The sequence below is a fragment of the Apteryx rowi genome, unplaced genomic scaffold, assembly GCF_003343035.1.
Source record: "Apteryx rowi isolate R43461 unplaced genomic scaffold, aptRow1 scaffold_371, whole genome shotgun sequence".
Lineage (NCBI taxonomy): Eukaryota > Metazoa > Chordata > Aves > Apterygiformes > Apterygidae > Apteryx > Apteryx rowi.
The window spans coordinates 444,512-467,778 of NW_020450208.1; the positions used below are offsets into that span (position 1 = coordinate 444,512).

The 23,267-nt window shown below is 38.1% G+C and overlaps 2 protein-coding genes across 16 annotated transcripts in view; one reads left to right on the plus strand and one right to left on the minus strand.

Annotated features, from left to right (window-relative positions):
• SCLT1 (sodium channel and clathrin linker 1) overlaps positions 1-11,136 on the minus strand; it is a 51,439-nt gene extending 40,303 nt beyond the window's left edge. For 6 of the 8 annotated variants that reach the window (XR_003254818.1, XR_003254819.1, XM_026073622.1 and 3 more), the window contains exons 1-9: positions 11,052-11,136; positions 10,561-10,646; positions 7,244-7,311; positions 6,481-6,533; positions 5,467-5,536; positions 4,435-4,490; positions 3,927-4,062; positions 2,951-3,073; positions 840-905 (exon numbers count right to left, since the gene is read on the minus strand). Coding sequence is in view for 6 of the 8 variants with exons in the window: in XM_026073622.1 (XP_025929407.1) it covers positions 840-905; positions 2,951-3,073; positions 3,927-4,062; positions 4,435-4,490; positions 5,467-5,536; positions 6,481-6,533; positions 7,244-7,311; positions 10,561-10,594 (606 nt within the window). In the remaining 2 variants the exon portion in view is untranslated. Of the gene's footprint in view, positions 1-839; positions 906-2,950; positions 3,074-3,926; positions 4,063-4,434; positions 4,491-5,466; positions 5,537-6,374; positions 6,534-7,243; positions 7,312-7,746; positions 7,900-10,560; positions 10,647-11,051 lie in introns of those variants that run through there. The other 2 variants (XM_026073626.1, XM_026073627.1) reach the window with 2 other exon arrangements.
• A 127-nt stretch (positions 11,137-11,263) lies between these two features.
• CUNH4orf33 (chromosome unknown C4orf33 homolog) lies at positions 11,264-23,004 on the plus strand. Of its 8 annotated transcripts, none has more exons than XM_026073635.1 (7): positions 11,267-11,284; positions 11,704-11,791; positions 15,968-16,157; positions 18,109-18,169; positions 18,390-18,441; positions 18,546-18,745; positions 20,400-23,004. In XM_026073635.1, exons 3-7 carry the CDS (start codon positions 15,977-15,979, stop codon positions 20,497-20,499), a joined length of 594 nt encoding a protein of 197 aa, XP_025929420.1. In that variant the 5' UTR covers positions 11,267-11,284; positions 11,704-11,791; positions 15,968-15,976; the 3' UTR covers positions 20,500-23,004. The 8 variants fall into 8 exon arrangements, 7 of the variants coding, with proteins under 7 accessions (XP_025929416.1, XP_025929420.1, XP_025929417.1 ...); XM_026073634.1 differs by lacking the exon at positions 11,267-11,284 and adding an exon at positions 11,455-11,582; XM_026073633.1 differs by lacking the exon at positions 11,267-11,284 and adding an exon at positions 12,905-12,977 and having other exon boundaries at positions 11,542-11,791.
• Positions 23,005-23,267: the final 263 nt, after the last annotated feature.

Genomic DNA, 23,267 nt, shown 5'->3' on the forward strand with positions numbered 1-23,267 from the left:
AAGAGGGGGAAAATGAGGGAAGGGAAGACATGCCAATGTAACAGTTTTCAACAACAAAAAAGGTACTGCAAAGAAGAATGAAGTAATCTTTCCTTCATAACTACAATATTCCACAAAGAAATAGCCTTAAACTGAACCAAGAAAGAGAAGGTAGACAGTAGGAAAAAAGATTCTAGCAAAGAAGATAGAAAGAGAGCAGACTGCCTAGGGTAGGTTGAGTCTTTAGCACTGACAGTATTTAAGACAAACATTGATCAAGAATCACACAAAATCCCTTACACACTTATTTTGCTATGATAGTATTAAAATTACTTGTCACTCCTGGAAGTCTTGGGCTAAAGCTTTGAGACCAAAGTCTCATAGTCTAAGGGTATCGATGATGCATTCAAATTTTATTAGAGCTCAGAAAAACCCCTAATAAGATCAAACGTGAAGGCACTGAAGCCAGCAGTGACAAACTAGGGATCAACAAGCGTGTGGCAGAGCTGGCCTATATAAGACATCCTCATTTAAATAACCTTTTTCCTTATAGTTTCCTTGTGAAGACGGTTTTGATGCATTTATCATCGTAAATTCTGAGCGTAAGCTCACCACAGAAAAAAAGCCCACATAAGGTCTTATCTCCCAACCACCCTGACCTGGTGTTTAGACTCCAGGAAAAAAAGCCATTTCTTCTTGATTTCTGATTGGTCCTTAGAGGAGTTTGCAAATCTGAGTAGCACAAGTTCTTTTCCAACTAGATACATGTTTGAAGGTCTTTTTGCTTTTCTCCTATACTTTGAGGGTCCAGCAGAAAAAAAACAATTGACTAATTTGATCACTGGCTAGGTTTCACTTACCAACTCTATTTTCTCATTGGCTACATGCAGTTGCCGAGTCAGCTGTTGAAAGCCAGTCAGTTGATCCTGAAAAGAGAATTCACAGCTTCTAATCAAGGACAATCATTATAGTTCTATAGTCAACTGAAAACATCTTCAAAAACATTTATGCATGTTGCAGAAAATCCAATGTGTCTTTGTAGATTGAATTAGATCATTTTTACCTGCTGACCTAGTCATCTGGCAAGTCAGATTTACTAACGAAAAACGCATCTGAATTTCACTCAGTTACAAATAGCCTCCTTCCAAAACCCATACACATTGACTACCAAAATATGAAAACTTAACTGAGCAGTGCCTTCAAATACCCACACAGACTATGACATTACTGTGATTATTTCTGCTAAACAAAGTATTCAGGCATGCACCCATTAAGAATATTAAAAAAATGCTTATATGACAGGCTTAATTTGCTCTTAGCAACATAGAAACATCCTGTGTTCATACCTAAAATAGTTTAATTCAGTTAAACTCTTGAGTCCCTGGGCTTGAGTTCTGCCTTTGTAGGAACACTAGACTAATGCGAAAAATCACCTTCCTCATACCATGCATCTACAAAGCATACCCAAGACTCAGCTCCCAGAACTGGAATATCCATTAGTTGTGCTGTGTTTAAGTAACAGGCCCAAGAACAACCATATGTAAGCAATCTATTCCAACTCCTCCCTTATTTACCATGTCCAACCCTTACGATCTCAATTCTCATCTTTGCTTTCAGAAATTTTCTGGAGCTTTGTCGATTCTAATTCTGTTCAGCCTACCTACTTCTATTTATATCTACTGATAGGTATTTTCTATTCCTCCATTAAAAGCAAAACCTAAAATGGAAATTTTATTCAATTGAAAAGCCTTTCCTTTGTAGCAGACTAGTAGCACTTAAGAACAAAGGGCAGCTCAACCTCATTCTTCTTATAATGGCATGAAGATCTGCTGAGAATTTAGTTAATGAAAAGCCTTGCAGCTCTGAAACCTCCAGAGAGCTACGAGTGACAGTGTTCTCTGTATGTTACCAGAATCTGACAACGGAACATAAAAAAAAAAATCTGATAGAAGGAATAGGAGTGAAAAGTTGTAACTGCATATAGATAAAATGTAAAGTCCTCATAGCTATAACTTGAAATAATTATGAAACTTGATTGAGCACAACAGCTGYGGAGAAGAGAAAATATTGTTTCAGGGGATTTAACAAAAGTCTGTTACTAAACAAAAATTCCTGTTATGTAGTTGAGCCATAGTTGTGCTTGAAAATGGAAAGCAAACTCTAGAACTCTGTAGCATCTCTTTATAGAACTAGAAATAGCTGCTGTGAGGCACATATGCATGATGTTTCTACTAATTCTTCAAATACTGAGCATCTTTTTCCTATAGCTCATTAGAGCAAAACACCTTCACACAGTCTGCTGAGTCTTTTCTGAACTAAGATTTCCTGAAAAGCAACCAGACACTGCACACTTCTGACATACGGCTTAAAGGCCTTCCCCAAAAACAGAAGAGGAAGAATGGGCTGCTAAACACAAACTAGCATTAGAAAAATACTGGAGAACTTGATTCTTAGATTTTTTTCATCTCTTTACATGTACTTGTTTACTGAATTAAAAAAGGAAACTGAAATGGAGACTACTTTTCCCAGCATCCCACTCTGATCTTGCAGACAGAAGTCTAGATTCAAAGATGGGAGAAAACACGAACAAGATACTTCTACTTTAGAATTTAGAAATCTTTAGGAGCTTGTTCAGAAGTCGAATTCTACTGAAGATTTCTGAGACCATCCAATGCAAATATTTTATATGCGTGTGCATTTTGTGCATATATATACTTGCATTCAGACTCACTTTGAGTTTAAATTACTGTCCATAGACATATGAAATATAAAACTTTTTCCAGTCCTAACTGTGCTGTTATCTGATGAATCAGCAACCACATTTGAGCACTCAGTTTTAGATGAGTATATTAGAGAAACTAATTAACAGTACTGGCAGAAGCCCCCCCTTCAGTTTGACTATACGCACACCCAGAACCACTACAGTATACAAAGACTTCCCAAAATTAACAATAATATAGATGAAAATTACTTTCTGCTTTTGCCTTTCAGCCACATGAATCTGTGTTTCAGTCATGTGTTCCTGGTACCGCTGCTGGAGTCGATCAAGGTCCTGTGATACAGTCTGCCAGAGCTCTAGTGCTTGTTCTTTTTCCTAGAAAGTTGCAGAACAAGATGGCCTATATAAAATATTCTCTCTTATTAGAGCTCATTTATCTACATATAACATTCTCTAAAAAGATAAGTCTTAACCTTTAAAGAAAAGGTTGCCTTCTGTACTTTTCTCTGCACCGATTTTGCAACCACATGAAATACCAAATTCAGAGATGGATAAACAAAGACACTTACAGGTTAGAATTCTATCTAGAAGTGAATTACTAATTTTTCCATAATCTTTAACAGCTCTTTTCATAAGTGGAACTCCACTAAGAAGTTAGGAAACTGTCAAATTCAGACTTTTACATATATTTACTTTAGGCCTATGGTATATACAATATTCAATTTTCAAAATCCAGCCTTCAATTTAACTCAATTTAATCCTGTGCAACAGGATTAACGTATCATTGTAATAACCTCAGGAAATTCAGTTGATGTTTACAGCTGTAAATACTAATTTCTGTATTCCACATATGGTTGTCTCCTCATTTCACATTACAATGTTTTGATCAAATATGCTAGTCAAAATGACAAGCTACCACAATAACTTGAACTAAGTGGAACTTTATTTCTTGGTCAGAAATTCAACATTTAGTCAGCTGAGAAACTACAGGCACAAAACAATATAAAAAACTCCCTGAGGGTACAAAAACAGCAATTTTTTTTCTCATGTCTTGAAGTCAGAAGTGTAAACACTTGTTTCTTTAGCTACAGAAAAATCAACAGGGCCTAAAAATAGTCTCAAGAAACTGTTATAAACAAATTCATAACCAAGAAATAAAACCGCTCCCCCCAATCTGCCAAGGGGCTACATGAGCAATAAACCAATACAAATGTTTCATCTCACATACTTGACTGGCCAGTTGTAGCTGTTCTTGAAGGTTTCTCACTATTTCTTCATCTGCAGAAACATCAGTCCCCATAAGCATGAAAGAAGGAAGAGCCTCCAGTTGCTTCTCAACAGCCTCTTTCAACTCTGCATGCAGCCTGAAATTGAAAGAGCCAAGTATGGCAACCTATTTCCTCAACAGGAACTTTTTGAACAACTGAAGTACCACACCTTCAATTACTACATACTGTTTACATATAAACTGTAGGCAAGTGTATTAAGCAAGTTATATTCTATAAGCACGGTAAACATTTTGAAATAATGTCTACATTTTTTAGACAGACACATGGCTAAAGCTCCTAAATTTGATGCTGTAATCCATATGAAGAACTTTAAGATTCTAACACTAAGCACACAAGTACAAAATTTTCAACTATTTTAAGTAGATTCAAAAGATTTCTAGGTCCTAGAGAAATGCTCTTTAAGGTTTAGAAAAAAAAGCCCGCAGTAGTAGAGCAATAGTTATTTACCTTTCATTTTCCTTGGTGACTTGTTCAAATTTTAGTCTCATCTCACCCATCTGTGCCTAATGCAAAAATATTTAAGTGAGCTCTCATATTCAAATGACATTGAAGCTTTGATAATTCACTTCTTCATCTTTTAATTCTGACTAATATTGTAAAAGATGGACAATTTAATTCAGTACAATACAGTAATTAAAACTAACATTTTCTTTTGTAAGAAAAGTCACAGGATGACACTTAAATTTAATAGCTGCTAAGTCCTGTTAAGAAAGTTAAGTTTGATTTTAATTTAGTATTAATCACCACTAAACTTAGCTTTTGGAATTTTTATAGTTCTTGATTTTTAATTAACTCAAGTTCTTTTAGAAATACAGGACAACTACCATCCAATACACATTACATTTTTTACTAAAAAGTTTAGGAATTAAGGAGAAACTTCAGTTACATAGAAGTTAAATATACTACTTTGTTAACTAAAGTATAGAGCATAACACTTCTATTGCTTTCCACTTTGCTTTTGGATTTTCTGAAGAATTGGTTAAAAACAAAACAAAAAAACCCAAAACACAAACTTTTCTCCTGTGGTTTGAAAGGAGGACAGTCCCCCCACCAATGATAATAGCTAAACATTTGAAGAAGTCTGAGTGTATCTACACTTGCAGGACTGAGCAGGACTGCATGGCCAAGATCAGACCAATAAGAAAAGGGCAAGAGCGGTCTCTTCAGGAGAGGCTCAGCTTCCTCATCCAGGTATCACCTAAGAAGGTGATACTTGCATCGATATCAATGTCTAGAGAAATAGAATACATGTGTTTAATTTCACAATATCACTTCTCCAAACAAGATATTCTAATCAGTTTGGACAGTCTCGCAATCTTTTCATAAAAAGCTCTCCCTTCAACTTCAGGCAGACTATAGTTCATGTGAAGCTTGATGCAGTCACACTTTCCTTTACTGATAAAAAAAATAATGGTCTAAATTTTAATACTATAAAATACTGAGAATGTACAGTCTGAAATAGGATAGGATCATCCCTACCTGATAAAGCTGCAGCTGTTCACTCATTTCTTCCAAGTGCTTATCATACTCCACAATTAGAGGCGACAAGCTAAAAAGTAGAAAAACATGCTTAGAATGCCTTTTATAGTTATCAGAACAATGTTTCAGCATTTAACTGGTTTTACAATATTGTTAATCTGGAGAACTGAACAGTCACTTTTCTATTCTTTTTCATTTCTACTCCCAAGGTCAACATTCATCAGAATCACATTAACAAATGTTAGTCAAGCATGATCATTATTGCAAAATTCCTGCACACCAAAACTAGAATATGTGACATTATAAAGGAGCATTAATACAACATTAATATTTTATCCACATTTTATACACAGAACACAAGAAAAAGATTTAACACTGGAGTTTGCTGCTTTCACATAACAGCAGTTAAGCAGCCTACAAGACAATGTAAAATAATGCAGTTCTATTTACATATTTTTCTTCCAAATTTTTTTCTAACTAATGGTAATCCTCCCAAAATTCTATATTAATATAAAGCAATAATGCCTTAAAAGCTAAATGCTCAGTAGACAAGATTGGGCAGGTTGTTTTCACATTATAAAAAGGAAATTACAATTAATATTAAGCAATACTTATTACTAATGGGCATACAGAAAATTTGATTTAATGTACACAGCAAGCATTTTTAAAAACATTCATCTGACTTGTTCAGATGGTAGATAATTATCTGTGCTACCTAGATTCACACAATCTCACCCCACCTTTGTTTATTTTAAAATTTAGAATAATTTCTTCATTCATCCACCATCCTTTAGTTTACAAATTGTCCAAGAAAATTCATATATTTACTGAATAAACAGAATAGTATCTAAAAACAGCTATGGGAAAACTTTTGCAGACATCTATTCACAAGTCAGAGTTGTGAATACCTGTACATAAACCCAGCTTCTTCTGGATATTTATACTTTTAAAAGCACATGACAGTCTTCTGAACACTTCACAGTATTCCCACTTATCATTTGGAACTGCTGTTACCTTTGGTTCATCATTCTGGATCCTGACACAGCACCACGTTCAAGGACATTTTTCTGTAATGGAATACTTCACATGTTAATACTTACACTGCATACAGTTTTAGGTTTTCATATATCACCCAAAGCTGTTTATTCTGTTTGCACTGAAAGCATGCATAATATTCCATGCAATCAGCTTCATGTTTACATTCAAAAATTCTGGAAGGCTGCTTCAATTTGAAAAAGAATTGTTACTGATTCTTTTCCTGGAGGTTCTCTGAAATAAAGCATAACCGCATACAAAAGGAAATCAGCTCATTCTTAAAAGAACTATTAAGGTTTTGCCCAAGTGCTAAATTCATTTCCATGTGTCTCAAGATCAGGAAAATGCTGATGTTCTAGCTTCTGCACAGATTGTCAGACAGGCTTATAGTACTTAACACAAAAAATTGTCTCCACATAAGACTAGTCTCTTAGAAAAGGCAAGCCTGTAAAAGTGGAAAGTCCACTCTGTAGAAATCAAGTATTCTTTCTGGGATACATTACCTCTTCTGTATGATTTAAACTTTTGAAAATGTGCAAAAAATATCAGAATTTACTGTTACAGGAGTTCTATTCTCTTGCTGCTTGGTAAAATGACAAGGAACACTTGAGCAGTGTGATCAACCCACAGCTAGGCAAGATAACACTAAAATGAGCTGCACTTTATGCAGCAGAGAAGCAAAGACATGTTATACTACTTCAGCACAAAAATTCTTACTACTTCCATCCCTTAGTTCACATACCTGCTCAGCAGTAGCTCTCAAAAACTTATCCATTTCATACTGTCCAAAAGCTGCATTCAGTCTCTGATCTGAAAAACAGTCAGAATTTTACATACCTCATGAATCATTATTTAGATTAAGGACTGGCGGTCAGAAACCTATTTAATGATGTAGTGGGTTAAAGGCACACAACATGCTTCATAAAATTATTCTACTTAGCGCATAATTATTTTCATAAAAAACAGGAGTTGAAGAAGCCTACAAAGATCGTGTTATAAATACTCAGTTCTATTTCTTTCACATTCTTTCATTTTAGAAATTTGAAAAATAACATTTCGGCCTAAAAAGCCACAAATGCATATGGCGCAATATCTTAATGGCTCATGAAGCCTTTGAGTGGAAGAAACACCATGTGTGGCCAGTGCAGTTAATGGATGTTTGACAGTTAACCTGTTGTTGGGAATTGGACCCTGCAAGTTCTCAATAAACATTTGACGAACTTRGATCGAAAGAGCTTCACTGACCTGCTGGAAAGCAGCTCTGCGGAGAAGGACCTGGGAGTGCTGSTGGACACCAAGTTAASCATGAGGCAGCAATGTACCCTTGTGGCCAAGAAGGCCAATGGTATCCTGGGGTGCATCAGGAAGAGTGTTGCCAGCAGGTCGAGGGAGGTGATTCTCCCCCTCTCCTCAGCCCTGGTGAGGCCACATCTGGAGTACTGCATCCAGTTCTGGGCTCCCCAGWRCARGAGGGATGTGGCRCTACTGGAGCAAGTCCAGCGAAGGGCCACAAAGATGATTAGGGGACTGGAGCATCTCTCTTATGAGGAAAGACTGAGAGAGCCTGGCCCATTCAGCCTGGAGAAGAGAAGGCTGAGAGGAGATCTTATTAACGTGTACAAATAATCTGAAGGGAGGGTGTCAAGAGGATGGGACCAGACTCTTTTCAGTGGTGCCCAGCAACAGGACGCGAGGCAACGGGCACAAACTGAAACACAGACGCTTCCATCTGAACATGAGGAAAAACTTTTTCACTGTGAGGGTGACAGAGCACTGGAAGAGGTTGCCCAGAGAGGTTGTGGAGTCTCCTTCTCTGGAGATATTCAAAACCCGCCTGGACGCGATCCTGTGCAATGTGCTCGAGGTGACCCTGCTTGAGCAGGGGTTTGGACTAGATGATCTCCAGAGGTCCCTTCCAGCCTCAGTGATTCTGTGATAAGTGAACCTGAGCATTCAAATATATCCAGAAACCCCCCATATCCCCAAGATGGAAGATATGTGGTCTGTCAGTATCTGCATCTTCTGAAACAAAGAGGAAATGATGATATGACTAACGATCTCACACTGCTGAATGGGGAAGGTGAACTAAGACATCATCCTTCCTTACTCATCTAACTTTGGTTACTGGGATTTCAGAGGCTACTTCTACTACATATGAAACAACAGTAGAGAGATTCAAGGGATAAATAGCTCTTTCCTTTTGTTGATAGAGCCTTCTTCAGTCCGACAAATACATAAGAATCTGAGAGACACCTTTGTATCTGAAACAGGTAAAGAGGAAGAAAAGGGAATGGAAAAGTAGTACAAACATTTTGATTTAAAACAACTTCTTGCCTACTTTTTCTTGATATACATCCCAATGGTTCTTTCTGCAGTTCTAATAATCTAAAGGAGGCTGTGGAAAAGAAATAGTGGGGAAAGAAAGGGGGTAACTTTGAAAAGATGCCAAAGAGCAGTAAAGGCAAAAGTAGCTGCCCCAGCCAGTCAAAGCAGTTTGCAAAGATGAGAGACTATAGGAGCAAAAGGGGACAAGCCTTAGGCACCACTTGCAGATGTACTCATCTTCAATGGACATTCATTAAATATATTCTTATAAAAGCTATGTTTATTCAGTAGATTACCAGACAAAGGCATAACTAATTTTTCATTCGTTGGACAGGCTATTGATAATTAAAATGCATTCAGGTAAAACTCAATTTAAAATTGATCACAGCCAGGAAACAGAACTCATCACAATGAGAACCTTCTTTACAACTACATATTTAGCATGACAAATATTTACATTACAAAGACGAATTTAGCAGTGCTTAAAGGATCTTGCTTTACCTGCATTACACACATGCAGTATTTTAAAACTTTGACTTCACATTCATGAAACAAGAGAAACATTAATCCATGTGTCAGATTTAGAACAGGCCTTAAAAGTTATATTTGAAGTGGCATGCAAATTAATTTCAAATTTGTCACTTGGTACCTTTAAAAAAAAGGTATATAATTATCTCTTAGAAAAATCAAACTCCTCAACAGAAAAGACAGCTCTTATCACTCCACAGAGGACTTGTTCAGAGCTTTATTTAGAGCCCAAAATAATAAGCAAGAAACTATCCCCAAATATGTCAAATATATAGGAAAAAGGAAAACCATAATATCTGAGCATAGACACAATGGTTCAAGTCACAGTATAATAAATACTCAAGCAAAATCAAATTTGGGTTTTTGAGCCAGGATGACTCAGTTGGCTCAGACACAAATTGTTCTTCTGGAGAGGTTCTTGTTGGTTTCTAGAGCTGGTCTTTCAGCTTGRGTGGCCAAAGGTATCACACAAAACAAGCTTTCTGCTATCAGCAGAAATTTTGAGTTTCAAGTGAATGATCAAATGTGCAGCCCTAGCACTTTTTGCTCTCTGATCCTGTTCCTRCTTCCTGCAATGCAACCAGTTTCAGGTCTGTAACATTCTCGGGATACACCAGCTTACTCCTTATTTACAGAAATACAGGCTCTGCAAATGCAATTTCTGCCAGTATTTTGTTGGTGATTAAAGTAGGTACCAACTCAATCGATTTAAGCTTAACTTACAGTTATCAAAATTATAGCAGAGAACACACATTTACAAATACTGGCTCCGGTCTGTTAAGCAAATCTCATGAATAACTGGAAACATGGCTTTGTTTGCCTCTCAGGTGTAAGCTTAGCATATGAAAAGTAATTTCTTTATTAAAGAGACATGATCACAGTAGACTTTTTTTTGGCCTATTATCCTCATTAACAACTTTTAACTACAATTCTTCTACTAACTATAACATAGTTTTTGATGCTGTCATTTACTCTAGCAAATACTAGAAGAGTTAGAAAAGGTATCTTCTCATTGCTTCAGCTGTAGGTGTCAGGGTTTCCCACCCGTGCAGAAGCTAACCCCAAGCCCTGAGAGGAAGCGTTCAGGAAGGTCTCGGCTCCCCCTGCTCTACCCTTCAAACAGCACCGGGGCAGCACCTGGGCCACCCCGCAACGCCCGGGGGCAGCCGAGCACCCCACGAGGCCGCGCGCTCGCAGGGACCTCACCCGGCTCTCCCCAGCTGCCGAGGTCAGAGGCCATGTTTTCAGTCGAAAGCTTCCCCGCAGCTGTGACTGCCCGTTCCAGGGAAAGCCTGCAAAACCCCGGGGGAAAGTCGGTTATTTCAGCCGTTGCCCACCCCCAGCGCCACGTCGGGCTTCGCCTCACCAGCAGCTGGGTAGGGCGAAAGCCATTCGGGAGAGACACGGCAACAGCAGCCGCCAGGCGCCGGGGGGGGTGTGTGTGTGTGTGTGTGGCGGGAATCGCTTCCCTCGCCTACCCGCCCGCGTTTCTTCCAGGAGGCAAAGCTGAGGCTGCGAGGAGGGCAGCAATCACAGACTCACTCGCTCGCCCTCCACCCACACCTGCCCCTTCCCCTCGGCCCAGCGAGGCGGCCCCTCCTGTGCCGCCCAAGCAGTACGCGGCCCCACGCAGCAGCCAGCACTAACGGCCGCCCCCTCCCCCCCGCGCGCCCAACGGCTAACCGACGCGGCGGTACCTGCCGGCGCGCGCCCAGCAGCCCACCCCACGAGCCGGGGAAGCCCGCGCTGTTCCCTTAGCGACAGGCTCGTCAAGACACGGCAGCAGCGATCACATGACAGCGGCGGCACATTCTCAATTTAAATGCTTCGCCCCGCCCCCTGGCCGCCCACGTGAGGGCGCGAGGCTAGAAAGGCGGCGGGCGGGGGCGGGGGAGGAGGGCTGGCTGCGCACGCGCGGGGGTGGCAGGCGGTGAGGCGAGGCTGTTGGGGACCGTTGGGGGCTGATGGCGGCGGCTGGGAGGGGAGTGGGAGGTGGAGGGACTCTGGGCTCGCTGGGGGGCTGAATCCTCTGGAGTTGTCGTGGGTGGTGCCTTAAGGTCCAAAAAATCCGCGTTCAGCTTTAGGAAACGTTTACGTTGAACTACGAAGCTTACGTGTGAAACTTCTCTTCAGGAAGTGCTGCTCCGCTTAGAGGCTGGAGAAGCTGGGAGGGGAGATACGGCTGAAACTGTAACGTCTTCTGCGAGCCCGTATCTACGTTTAATAATGTAACTCTAGCCATAGCTACTCTCATAGGGCTCCCAGCTCTTTCCCATCCTGTTGAAGCAATTAAGAAGAAACACCAATATGATTACTTTCTGCTTGTTTTTGTTCTTGTTGCCAACGTAGATGGAGTTTGGGATGGAAGACCTCAGACTCTGATACTTGGAGAAGTGAGGTGTTTGAAGCTGCAGGCAGCAATAGCATACTCATTACTGTAAGACTGATGTAGTTGATGGTCTGAGTGTATAAGCCGGATGCTGTCTGTTTCATCTAGTTTGAGGCTATGCAGTATTTATACTTTAATATGGCTAAGCACTTGCTATAAAACTCTTTCACTTGGAGTTTGCATTTCTTTACAGTGTACTGACATTTGGCTGAGTCTGCTAGGTAAATACAGTATTAGAATATTATTAAAGGTTGYTTGTTGTTGTTTTAAAATACTTTTATGCTATTGTTTATATTGCTCTTATTACTATATTTGAAAAGTATGCTGGTGATGAGCTTTCCAAAGTCTATGTAGTGCAGCATGTATTCTCCTCAAGACTTGTGTGAAAGGCTATTAATTGGGAAATATTAGCTCACTAGATGTTAAGTAACATCTTAATGCTAGGCAGGTCTCTAACAAGAATTAATAGATGTTTTGTAGTCTTCCTTATTACTTTGTGGTTCTTCTTGAAGTTGCATGTTCTTGTAGTCACAAGTGTCCTTTGCTTACCATAGGCTAGATTTTCAGTCAAAATGGACCTTTGCATACACTGTAAGTCGTTTGCAGGAGTTGGTGTTTTTTTTTTTTTTAAACCAAATAAATAAAATACACCTGTCTTTTGTATAGGTGCAAACAGCAAACTGTTAAGTCTGTTGTGTCCTATCTTCTGTAACTGCACTCTAGATGYTATAGTTACAGTAGATGATTTAGTAAGAAGCATTATTTTGCTGTCTTTTTTTAAAAAAGACTGGCTATGTTGTGACTAATTTCCTTTGAATCTTGTGGACAAGGAGAAGTGTCATGTTCCTTGCTTCAGTCACAAACTAACCAGCTACTCAGGATGTTTGCAGTCTTATTCATGTAATTTTCCCTGTATTTCAAGATTCCCCCAAGCTATTTCTCTTAGAAGGCCATGTAACTTTAAAACTTTGTTGATATCTGGCAGTATTTTCAGATAGGTGTTTCAGATATTTGTCTTAACCAGTGAATGCAAAGAGTTAAATATATTAGCACAATGAAAATAGAGTAGAAGCAAGGGAATGTTGACTTTTAGCTGCGTAATGGTGATTTAGTTTTTTCCTAGTGTAAAACAGAGTCATAACACCTTATTTACATTCTTAGGTGCACTCATCCACTCTTATACCCTGAGCCTGTTAGTGTAAGCTTGTACCCTTGTGCCTTGTTTCCCTTCACTGTAAGTACACATAAAGCATGTAGAGCTCCATTTACAGTTAACAGGAATCCTTTCATTTGTTTCAGCAAGTACTGGAAAAGGTCTTACTGTCTGTGGAGATTTCATACTCTTGCTGCTCAGTGTTCAAGGCTTAAATTCAAGCTGTATGATTTGCATATATACCTTTTGCACAACTTAGTCTGTGCTTCCTGAAGATGAATATTTTCTAGATCATTTCATGATTAAATAGCCTATTGGATGTGTCTAAGCATCTGTTTGTGCTGTGACAGTATGATGACTTAGTTTAGCATGTTGCAGTTTTGTTTGGTGGTGTACATTTCAATTATGATAGAGGAATTGTCATTGTACTTGTTTAGAATGACTTCTCTTAGCAGTTCTTTTTTCTATTGCATGAATTGTTTAGCTTTGCCTGTTTGATTTAACTTAATAATACTGAACTGTGAGTTTGTGTATGTATTTCAGCTGACTTAACATAATGTTGTTAGGACACTACTGGGTGTCTTTTTTTTTTTTTTTTTTTTTTTTTTTTTTTTTNTTTTTTTTTTTTTTTTTTTTTTTTTTTTTTTTTTTTTTTTTTTTTACATCCTTAAGTCACTGACTATTTTCTTTCATTATGTATTGTCTTGCTTCCAGAAACTTGCCACCTGATCTGGAATGAGCATTGATGACAGTGAATAGTCTTTCATGGTTTTTAGGGCTATCCCAGGTCTCTTGCATATAACCCACCTGATGCTTGTCTAGTTCATCATGCAGCTAAAATGCTGACTTAAAAGGCAATTTAATTAGCTAATATTTTACTTTCCTTTTTCACTGGATGTTTCAAATTAAGATGACTGATTACAAAATGTATTGCTTCATATTTGCTTTAATCTTTGTCACACTTCTTTGTTCACTTCAGCACCTCCTTGTTTGTAAATATACCTACTTGTCTAACATCATACTACTTATTTTACTAACTTGAACTCAAATCAAAGGAGTTTTGGCCCTTTTCAGTGTGAACATCGGTTAATGGAAACTGGTTAATATGACTGTAGCAGAGGTTGTCAAACATATTTAAAGTGTAGTCATAATGATAAGGCTACACTGTATGGGGAGATAAGATTTGTGTGCTTACATTCTGTCAATTTTATTGCACTTGCAGAATGTACTAGTTTAGTTTATGCTTAACTTCCTATGAGTCTCAAGAAAAATGGTGTTTGAGTAGGGCATGGAGGACCCAAATTAAGGTTCCCCCCTGAAGAAAAGGTGATTATAACTTGGCCACTGTGATAGCCATAGGGCTTATCAGCATGTGTGTAATTCTCAGTCAGGCCATGTACTGCCACTTTCTTTCCTGTGTGGCTAGGAGATGTGTAAGGAAACAAATCAAGGACTGCTGCTGTGGACGTGGGAAGAAGCTCATAATACTGAGGAGGGAGGCATAAGGGGATGTGAATTTGCTGGAAACCAGACTACACTAGTTCTTTTGTTCATGAACTAGATTGAGGCTATTCTTAAGGCTTGTACAGTTTTATTTCTAAGACACAAAAGCTGTTGAATTGGAGTGTTCTCTGTTCATGCTGCTCTGGAACTAAGTGTGTTTAACAAGATGCACTTGCAGTTTGACTTCTAAATTCTTGAGTTTGGTTGCAGTGACCACTAAGGAAAGATTTAGCTAATCATTCCATCTTCCTGCATTTGAGATTCATGGAAGGTTTTTGTCAACTACTTTTTTCTTCTTAATACTTCCCAATCATTTAATATCATTTTGTGGAAACTTTTTGTCTGTCTGTTCTTTTAATAAAAATCTCTTACGGTTTGTGGAAGGTGTTTATTGCAATTATGTAGTTGAAATGCCTTAAGCTTGGCAGGACTTCCAAAAATGATTTATAACCATGCAAGTATAAAAACTTCTGAAAAGCATTCATTTAAGTATTTATTTAGTCATTTTATACAGCTAAATTATTTCAGCTCTTCTGAGGTTGAAAAGCATGATTTTACGATTATAACATCATGCAAAAGTATGTAGGCAAAAGCAAACCTTACAGTTCAAGGATTTACAATAAAGCAGCTGACACTGTAAATTACATCAGTGTTACAATGCTGTTTTATTTATTGCTGTGTTTTAAATCCTGGCATCAGTTGTTTAAATTTAATCTTGTTGAAAATAATTCTGCAGCAATAGATATAGCTGTATTTTATTAACAAAAATGACCCATGTGGTTTCTGCCCTTAATTTTTTTTTCCTGTAATGCGTTCCTTAAAGTGTTGAGGAGTTGCACAGAGCATCGGGAACCATTCAGGCAATGTTATCACTTTGGGGATGATTCACTGTCTGGGATTATAGAAGGATGGCTAGAGGTGGATGCAAGAGCATTTCTACCTCTGGTCTTCCTTTGAGTCTGTCCTAATAGTTGTTTGGCTCTTGTGGACCGGAATAGCACAGACAAGGGGGCATGTACATGCAGTCAGGGTAGGGGCAGCTGGAACTCCATTTTTAGAAGCAGGCTGTATTTGGATCCTGCCTGTGCTGATTGTGTAACAGCAGGGCTCCTGGCAAAGCCTAGCTATAGAGACTAGGCTGCAGACCCAGTGTATGGAAGCTGCTTTTGTAGCATAAGAGGCAAACACAACTGCTCTGTGCTATTAGGAAAGGGACGGGGTTTTGTTTGGCTATGCTCATGTTCTTCAGGCTTTGAGTGGAGGATACAGATAACACAGCGCAAGTCCTTGTCTCCTAATGTTTTGCTTGTTCTATGGAGAAATTCAATGAAAGAATAGTCAATTTTAAAACAATGACTCATGCAAGTAGATATCTTTCATGACTGTAAATAGGACAGAGCAATCAGTCCCTTTCTTTTGGGTCTGTCTTGGAGTTTTATGCTTAATAAAAGTTTATTCTTTAGCCTTTTGATTGGCAATGTTTTCTAGCCAAGCAAGCTGTGCAGTTGGTGCTGAAATGCAATCTTGACTCTTCTTTGAAAGCTTCTTTTCTCACTTATCTTATGCAGAATATTAAAATGGAATTCACAATTGAACACACGTGGGATGGTATACCTGTGAGCCATGAGCCCGTAACTGTCAGTCTGAAGTCAGGCAATGCAGGACTGCTAATGGAAGTTAGTGCTCCCTTCTTTAATGATCCTCCAGCACCACTTGGAGAGCCAGGGAAACCCTTTAGTAGACTGTGGGACTATGAGGGTAAGTGCGATTGTTCCACTGCAAGTATATCTGATTTGCGTAGACACTAATGTTCCTCTGTAGTTAATACATCTAGTCTTACTTCAGGTTCTATTACAGTTATTCTTTCAAACTGATTTCATTTGAAGTGATGAACGTATGACATCTACTAATTCAATTTAGGGTCTTTGATGACAATACCACTTTTGAAGGTCAGAACTGAAATGTAAAGTAAAAATTTCCTTTCTGTTTTATCCTGAGTGCTCTGGGAAAGAATTTACTTGTAATCACAGCTTTACCCTTAAGAAAGCTCTTTAACCATAAACTTTATACTGTATTTAACTAAAAACTCCTCCAAAGTGTGTTTTTTTTCCTAGGTGATGTTTGCTTTCACCACAAACACAGATAGCAGTAGGGGGACCAGTTGTTTCATAGTAGTGTAATGATAAAAATGACTGGGAAGAGAAGCAAATGTATTACACTGATGCCACTAGGTGGACATAAGGAGATGGAATACAGTGAACTAAGATTGATTTCAAGAATGATAAGATTGACTCTTCCTGATCCTGTCAACAGCATGGGCTCTCAAACTTGGTTTCTGGATTATTGATATAACTTTTGGAAGAACAGAGGCTTGACGTCTTTGGATATTAATAATTTTGTGCCATGTATGTATAAATGCCTTTGGAATAAAGAAACAAAAGTGAAATCTTAGAGAGGTCCTACTTTGACTTTAAGAAGTAGCAGGCAATAGCTAAAACCATTGTCTGTTTTAATCACTTTTTTTCCAAAGCCTGTTTGAGAAATAGGAGGATGTGTAACAAAAGGTGAAACTCAAAATATGATTCCAAATTGTATCAAAGTGGAATGGAGAATATTCTTACGGTAGTGCTGATGTCTGTCTCTCTTCTTTTCTGTCAATACTTTCATTTTTAACTGTTGCTTTGAATAATGAAAGAATTTCATGCTTCTAGCAGTTCTCTAGTTCTTGATTATTGAAAAATTCTTATTAAGGTCCTACTAGAACATTGTTAGGACCTTTTTGATACTTAATATACAGAATAGGCTCATGGAAAATACAATCAAGATATAAATCATACCTTTCTGTTGCTGAAACCAGTAATTTTGTGGTTGTTGCCCCAAACAAATGTTCGGAAATGTTCCGGTATACCTTGATAGCGCTGACAGTGCACAAACTTAACCCTAACTAAAGCTTTCTAATAAAATGTCATTGCTGTGTGGATCACTACTGTAATTCTACCTAGTGTTCCTGAAAGGTGATTCAGTAGTCACACCTGGCTTCCAGGTGCACCTGTAATTCCCAGTCCAAAGTATGTCATCTACAGTGAAAAGCCATCTAAATCCTAAATGCTTTCATACTGTTTCTGAGAATCAGCTGAGTTTTTTCCATCAACAGTCGTCTTACAGCTTGCTCTGAGTGTCTTCTTTTCAGTTCTGTCTTTTCTCGTTTGGCTTGTGGGTTCAGAGCATCAAACTCCTGCAATTAAGTACTTTATGTGGGGTGTTTGCTGTGAGTATGTTTGACTAAGATTACTCTGTCCTACTCATCTTCATTCATAGCAAGCAGACTAGGTGAATAGCACCAGCCCATACCCACTTCTTACTCTATTAACAGCTAGCATTAGTTATCAGAACTGCCATTTTTCTGCTCTATCAAGATGAGTGTCTCCAAAACTGGTGTAGTTAAAGTAAAATTAGAACCATGCCTTACACATCTCTTTATGGTAGTAGTCATTAAGTGAAGGTTCTCAAATACAGGATTATCATACAGTGCTTGGAATGGTTTAGAAGCTGTCAATGGCAGGTATGCTAGTCAAACTCTGGAATAGCACAGGCAAAGCTCTTTATGAAAACAATATAATACTTATAGTGGGGAATGGAGATCTTGGAATGTTACAAAATAGGTAAGCAATGTAAAATACCGATGGCCTATCTCTTTTTTTTTCTTAAGTTGTGGAAACATTTTTCTTGAGTGACAGAACAGAACAATATTTAGAAGTTGAACTTTGTCCGTAAGTACAGCACTCTTTGGAAAAGTTTTAAATGTTAGTTTGAATTTCCAGTTTCAATTCTAATGCTTGCAAGATATATGCATGAGGAATGCTGCGAGTGAACGCAACTACAGAAATTGCTTCAATGTAGGGAATGTGCACATATTTGTAGTAGAATGGTATGCATCAGTTTGGCATCTTGGCATCAGTTTAAGAAAATTGTGGCTCTGATCTTTGACAGCCATGGACAACACTTGTTGCTGCTTCTTTCTGGCAGAAGAAGAGTATGGAAAGTAAGTGATAAAGTACATATCATAATATATGGAAAAAGTAATTCTTTTAGATACCTGTTGCCTGGTTGGAAGATGACATTAGCTTTTTCTTGCTCCTTTAACAGGAAAAACTTCCTTTAGAATTTGAGGTGACCAGAATGGAAAACAAATGGGAGGGTAAAGCTTGTCTTCCTTGGAATTATTTTCCACCATGCATTAACAAGTTTAATGCATTTGCAATTCATGGCTCGGGAGTAGAGAGAAAATTTGAAGCGCTTTATCCTGTGCCTCAGCATGAACTACAGGAAGGACAGAAACCAGACTTGTAAGTGTAAAATTAGCTCTTCTGTAACATAGTTGCACTATTTTTGGAATACTTACAAAAGGAATTTAATCTGGTTTTCTGATCGAGTGCCGCTAGTACTTTAATTACATTGCTTAGCCCCAGACCCATTGGCAGAGTACTTTGTGTAAAGAACTGTGGCAGATAGCTGTAATTAGTGCCTGATTTTTATGCTGTTCCCTAGGTGCATAGCAAATGATGCATTCAGCACCAAAGGCATCTGTTTTATCACCTTCCTCTGCTAAATCATAGACTGGTTGTCCCACTTTTTTTCTTGCCTATAGCACCTTCTGAAATGCCATTCAGTGTTAATTTCACCAGATGTATCTACAGTGAATCTCTTGTTTCTCCCCTACTGTTCTAAACAACCTCACCTCTACAGATGGCTCTGCATTATAGAAAAATTTGAAGGCGCAGACTAAATTGAAAAATGTAGTGAAAGGATACCCAATGTCAATAGAAAACTAGAATATCTTGATCTTTAGACTGTGCTTTGGGCTCGTTTATTTTCTTTGACTGTGAGGCTGAGATGAGTTGACACAAACTGCTGCTTCTGGGTGTTTTGTGTAAATGAACTGGCTCTAGAGGACCAACAGTTCTTCCACAAACTTGCTACTCAACATACAATGAGAGCAAGGTAAGGTAAACTTAAGGTAAACAACCCTATTTTTCCTTTGTTCAGGAAATCCTTAGCTTCCTCAGTTGTTCATTTAAACAAATTCTAAGTTACTATCAATGAAGTATATTCTCTTTATCATTGTTCCTTAAGAAATACACACTTTCAGGTTTCTGCAGTAAACCAGAGAATGCCTGTAATATTTTTCCAGGAGAGGATTCTTTCCCTTTCCAAAAAAATTTGACTTTTTCAGACCATAATAGCAGGTGCGTTGATGTGAAGAGGTTACTCCTTACTACTATTGTTTTTAGTTTGTCTTCACTCTTCAGAATTAACACTTCCTAATAAGAGAAAATTTCCTTTACCTTTCTAAGTGAATTAGTTTAGTGTCAAATGTTCTGTTTACAGTTTGGCAGTTGCTTAATGTAAACATCAATTAGAAATCAACAGCTGTCTTCCTTCTGTTGTTCCTGTATGGTAGCCTAAAGGAGGTGTCCTTAGTAAGACCTGATTCATAATGTTTACGGAAATGGGACTTCTAGTCTATGGGGGAAAAAGATGATATTAACTTCATTATCCTAGCCTTCTTTTCTGTAAGGAGAGGCTCTGTTTGTGATATGATCTTTTGATTGATCAAGAGCTGTAAATGACATCTACTCTAATACAGCACGGAAGTCAAAGTAGAATACCTCTTTGCTTTTGCTCTGACTGCAGTTTGAGGCAACATAAAAGTTGGGATGGGTAAAAAGATGAACGCTTTGTTAACTTCACTTTATGCCATGTGGTACATACTTATAGCTGAGGATTTTCCCTTGTGTTAATACAAGATTTGCAGAAGTACTGTAGTGTTATTTATGAACTCAGGTTTTGGAAAGTGAATACATTGAATGTTGGTTCTGTTCCTGTTCAAGAAAACAGGAAAATAAAGATTAAGCAAACCTGCTGAGGAGATTTCTTTTTTTAAGACATATACTACAAAACCCGTAACTATTTTTATTTTTTTTTCTTTTCTATTTATAGTCATCGCCTGGAATTTTTCAAACAGTTGAACCTGAAAGAACTAATGGGAGAAGATTGGAAGCAGCCTGAATCAGATATATGGAAATCTCTCACTGATTAGCAAAACTGAGGCCTACACTTTTGATAGGATTAAGGTTGGATGAAGCTGTATGGAAACAATCTCTTCATTTTAAGTAGAGTTTCAGTATGTATTTGTAAATATATGATTAGTAAGGCTTTCCTTGACATCAAAAGCATTAATTGCTCTTACAGTCAACTGCAAAGTATCTGGACCAGTTACTTCTAAATGTATGAAGCGTGCAACTGTCTTTGTTTCCACTCGTGTGTATGGAGCTTTTTTATCTGTCTGTCCAGTAGTGATGAATCTGCCCCTACCAATTGATGGAAAAAACTGTGCCAAAATTGCATCTGTTTTCAGGACAACTCTCAGCTTGACAAAGCAAATATCTGGCTTGGGACCTTTATCAGTTTCCTATAGTTGCTGTATTTCTGCTGTGGTTTTCACTGCTACTTGTTTCTTGGCTGTTAAATGTGATTCTTGTTTGCCTAAATTATTTTTGTTGCAATTGGGACAACGTATGCCTCCTTCAGGAACAGAAGAGAACACAGATCTCATACCTTTTTCTGGCCCAAGTCTTGTGTTGCAAGATGTTCTGGAGGTCTGACACTAACCAACCCCTTTCTCATACCTTAAGCTTTTTCTTGCACAGTGCTGAAGGGGGAACTCAGTCTGGCTGTTAGTTTATTAGCAGACTTTGCTTCAAAGTCGGTGTAGAATTTTTAGTGATATTTAGGTACAGAGGCTAGATAAAGAAAAAGTTTTATGCACCCCAGGCAAAGTTTCTGAGAGAGGTAATGTTTAGTAAGATCTTCTGATATAATTGTCTGCCTAACACAATGTTTGTTCCAAGGTTTTTGTCATATCACTAAGTATTCAGTTCAGGTGTGAGATACTTGAAACTAACAAATTGTATTTGCTTGCCACCAGACCCTGGAAACACTCAAATGAATTGTGAATGCCAACATTTCTACATRTTGGCACAAATATTTTAACAGTACTGAATGCTGTTAAACTCTCACAGGATGGTAATATCTAATGACTAAACTCCCACAGGATTTTCAAATGAGATGTTCCCTTTGTGTCTTGACCTTGTGTCTAGCAGAATAGGTGTTCGTTAGTCATGACTGTTGATTGGATCCTGTATAAGGTATCTTGGAAAATGAAAAGCTTACCCACTAACCAGATTCTTCATATGAAAAGCGGGTAACCTAAAATCAAACTTCTCTGTTTAATTCAGTGTGGGATTCACACCAAGATATGGTCACTGTTCTGTATTAGAAAGAAGGCTTTCTGCATCCTGTTGAAATGTCATTATAAAGCTGTTTTGTAAAATGTGGACATTTCTTTTGGCTGTATGAGAAAGATTGTTTTGGGATTCTGAGAGAATATGGTTGAGTTGTAATTGAGGGAATATCTTTCAGAAAGATGACTCCTTGAGATGTAGTGTTGGGTCTTACCCGTTTGTGTAGCATTTCCTACTGAACAATTTAGAATCAAAAGTTACTAGAAAGGGCCTCTGGAGTTCATGTAGTCTGACATCCTGCTCAAAGCAGGGCCGTCACTGAAGCTAGATCAGTTTGCTCCAGGCCTTGTCAAGATGAGTTATGAATATCTCCAAAGAGATTCAAATGCTCTGTGTAGTCTGTTTCAATGTGTAACCATGTTTGCTGTGGAAACTTTTCTAATCTACTTGCAATTTCCCATGCTGCAACTTGCTCATTGCCTCTTGTCCTTTCTCTGTGCACCTTCAAAAAGTTTGATTCTTTCTCTTCTATAACTACCCATCATTAGATCTCCCTTGGGCTTCTTTGAGTGTTGTTTTTCTCAGTTTGCTTTTTGTGAATTGCATTAAGTACCTCATGGTCAGATATTTAGAGATAGCTTAAATGAATATCTTGAGTTGTAAGTCAGAGGTAGCCATATTCCCAAGTGGTTCTTGTTCCTTTAGCTCATAAATGGTTTTAAGTCCTATGTGTAACTTTAAATAGCAAAACACCTGTAAAGTTTGGGACTAGACTACATTTTATGTGTATAAGTGCTATTGAAAGGATTGTCTGTTTTGAGCATCCATGCATGAGTAGCCATAATCTGACAGTCATGCTTTTCTCTGCTATTTTTAAATCTAACTCTGACTGTAAATTCTGCTTGGGAAGAACAGGGGTTGGAATAGCCTACCTTTATAAAGACTATCTCAACGTAACTAATATCTGTGAGATAGAATGCTACTTCAGAATTCTTGTTTGGCTTTAGGTTTCCCCTTTGTACTTTCAGTTTTATAGGATTTCACTTTCTAACCTAGGATACTGGTTTTACAGACACAAAGTTTGGCACGTTGCTGTGTACTTAATCATCCAGTTCTTTCCGTTCTCCTAATTAGACACTATAGATTCCTTGCTATAAAGTGCCATCTGTTGAAAATTGTAAGTATTGTATGTGCAATTGTTTGGCTTCTTTGCTACCTTCAGTCTGTGTACGGTTTTCTGAAGACTGACATCATAGTCTAAGATATTGAATAATCCAATAAACATTGATTTTAAAAAGCTATTTGACTTCTGACATCTCAAAGCTGTTTTTGAAGCTTTAGTCAAAAGCAAAAGACATATTTTGCTACACTTCTAGACTTCATTTTAAATACATTAACTTTGTCAAAAAAGTGAGTGCAAAAGTTACTGCTTATCATAAAGTGTTTTTTTGTGATAAATGATCTTTTATGTGTAAGAGTAGTAAATCATTCAGGTGATTTCACCTCATTCATTCCTACTTCAAACTGACTGTCATATTTGACTTTGGATGCAACTAGTGAATTA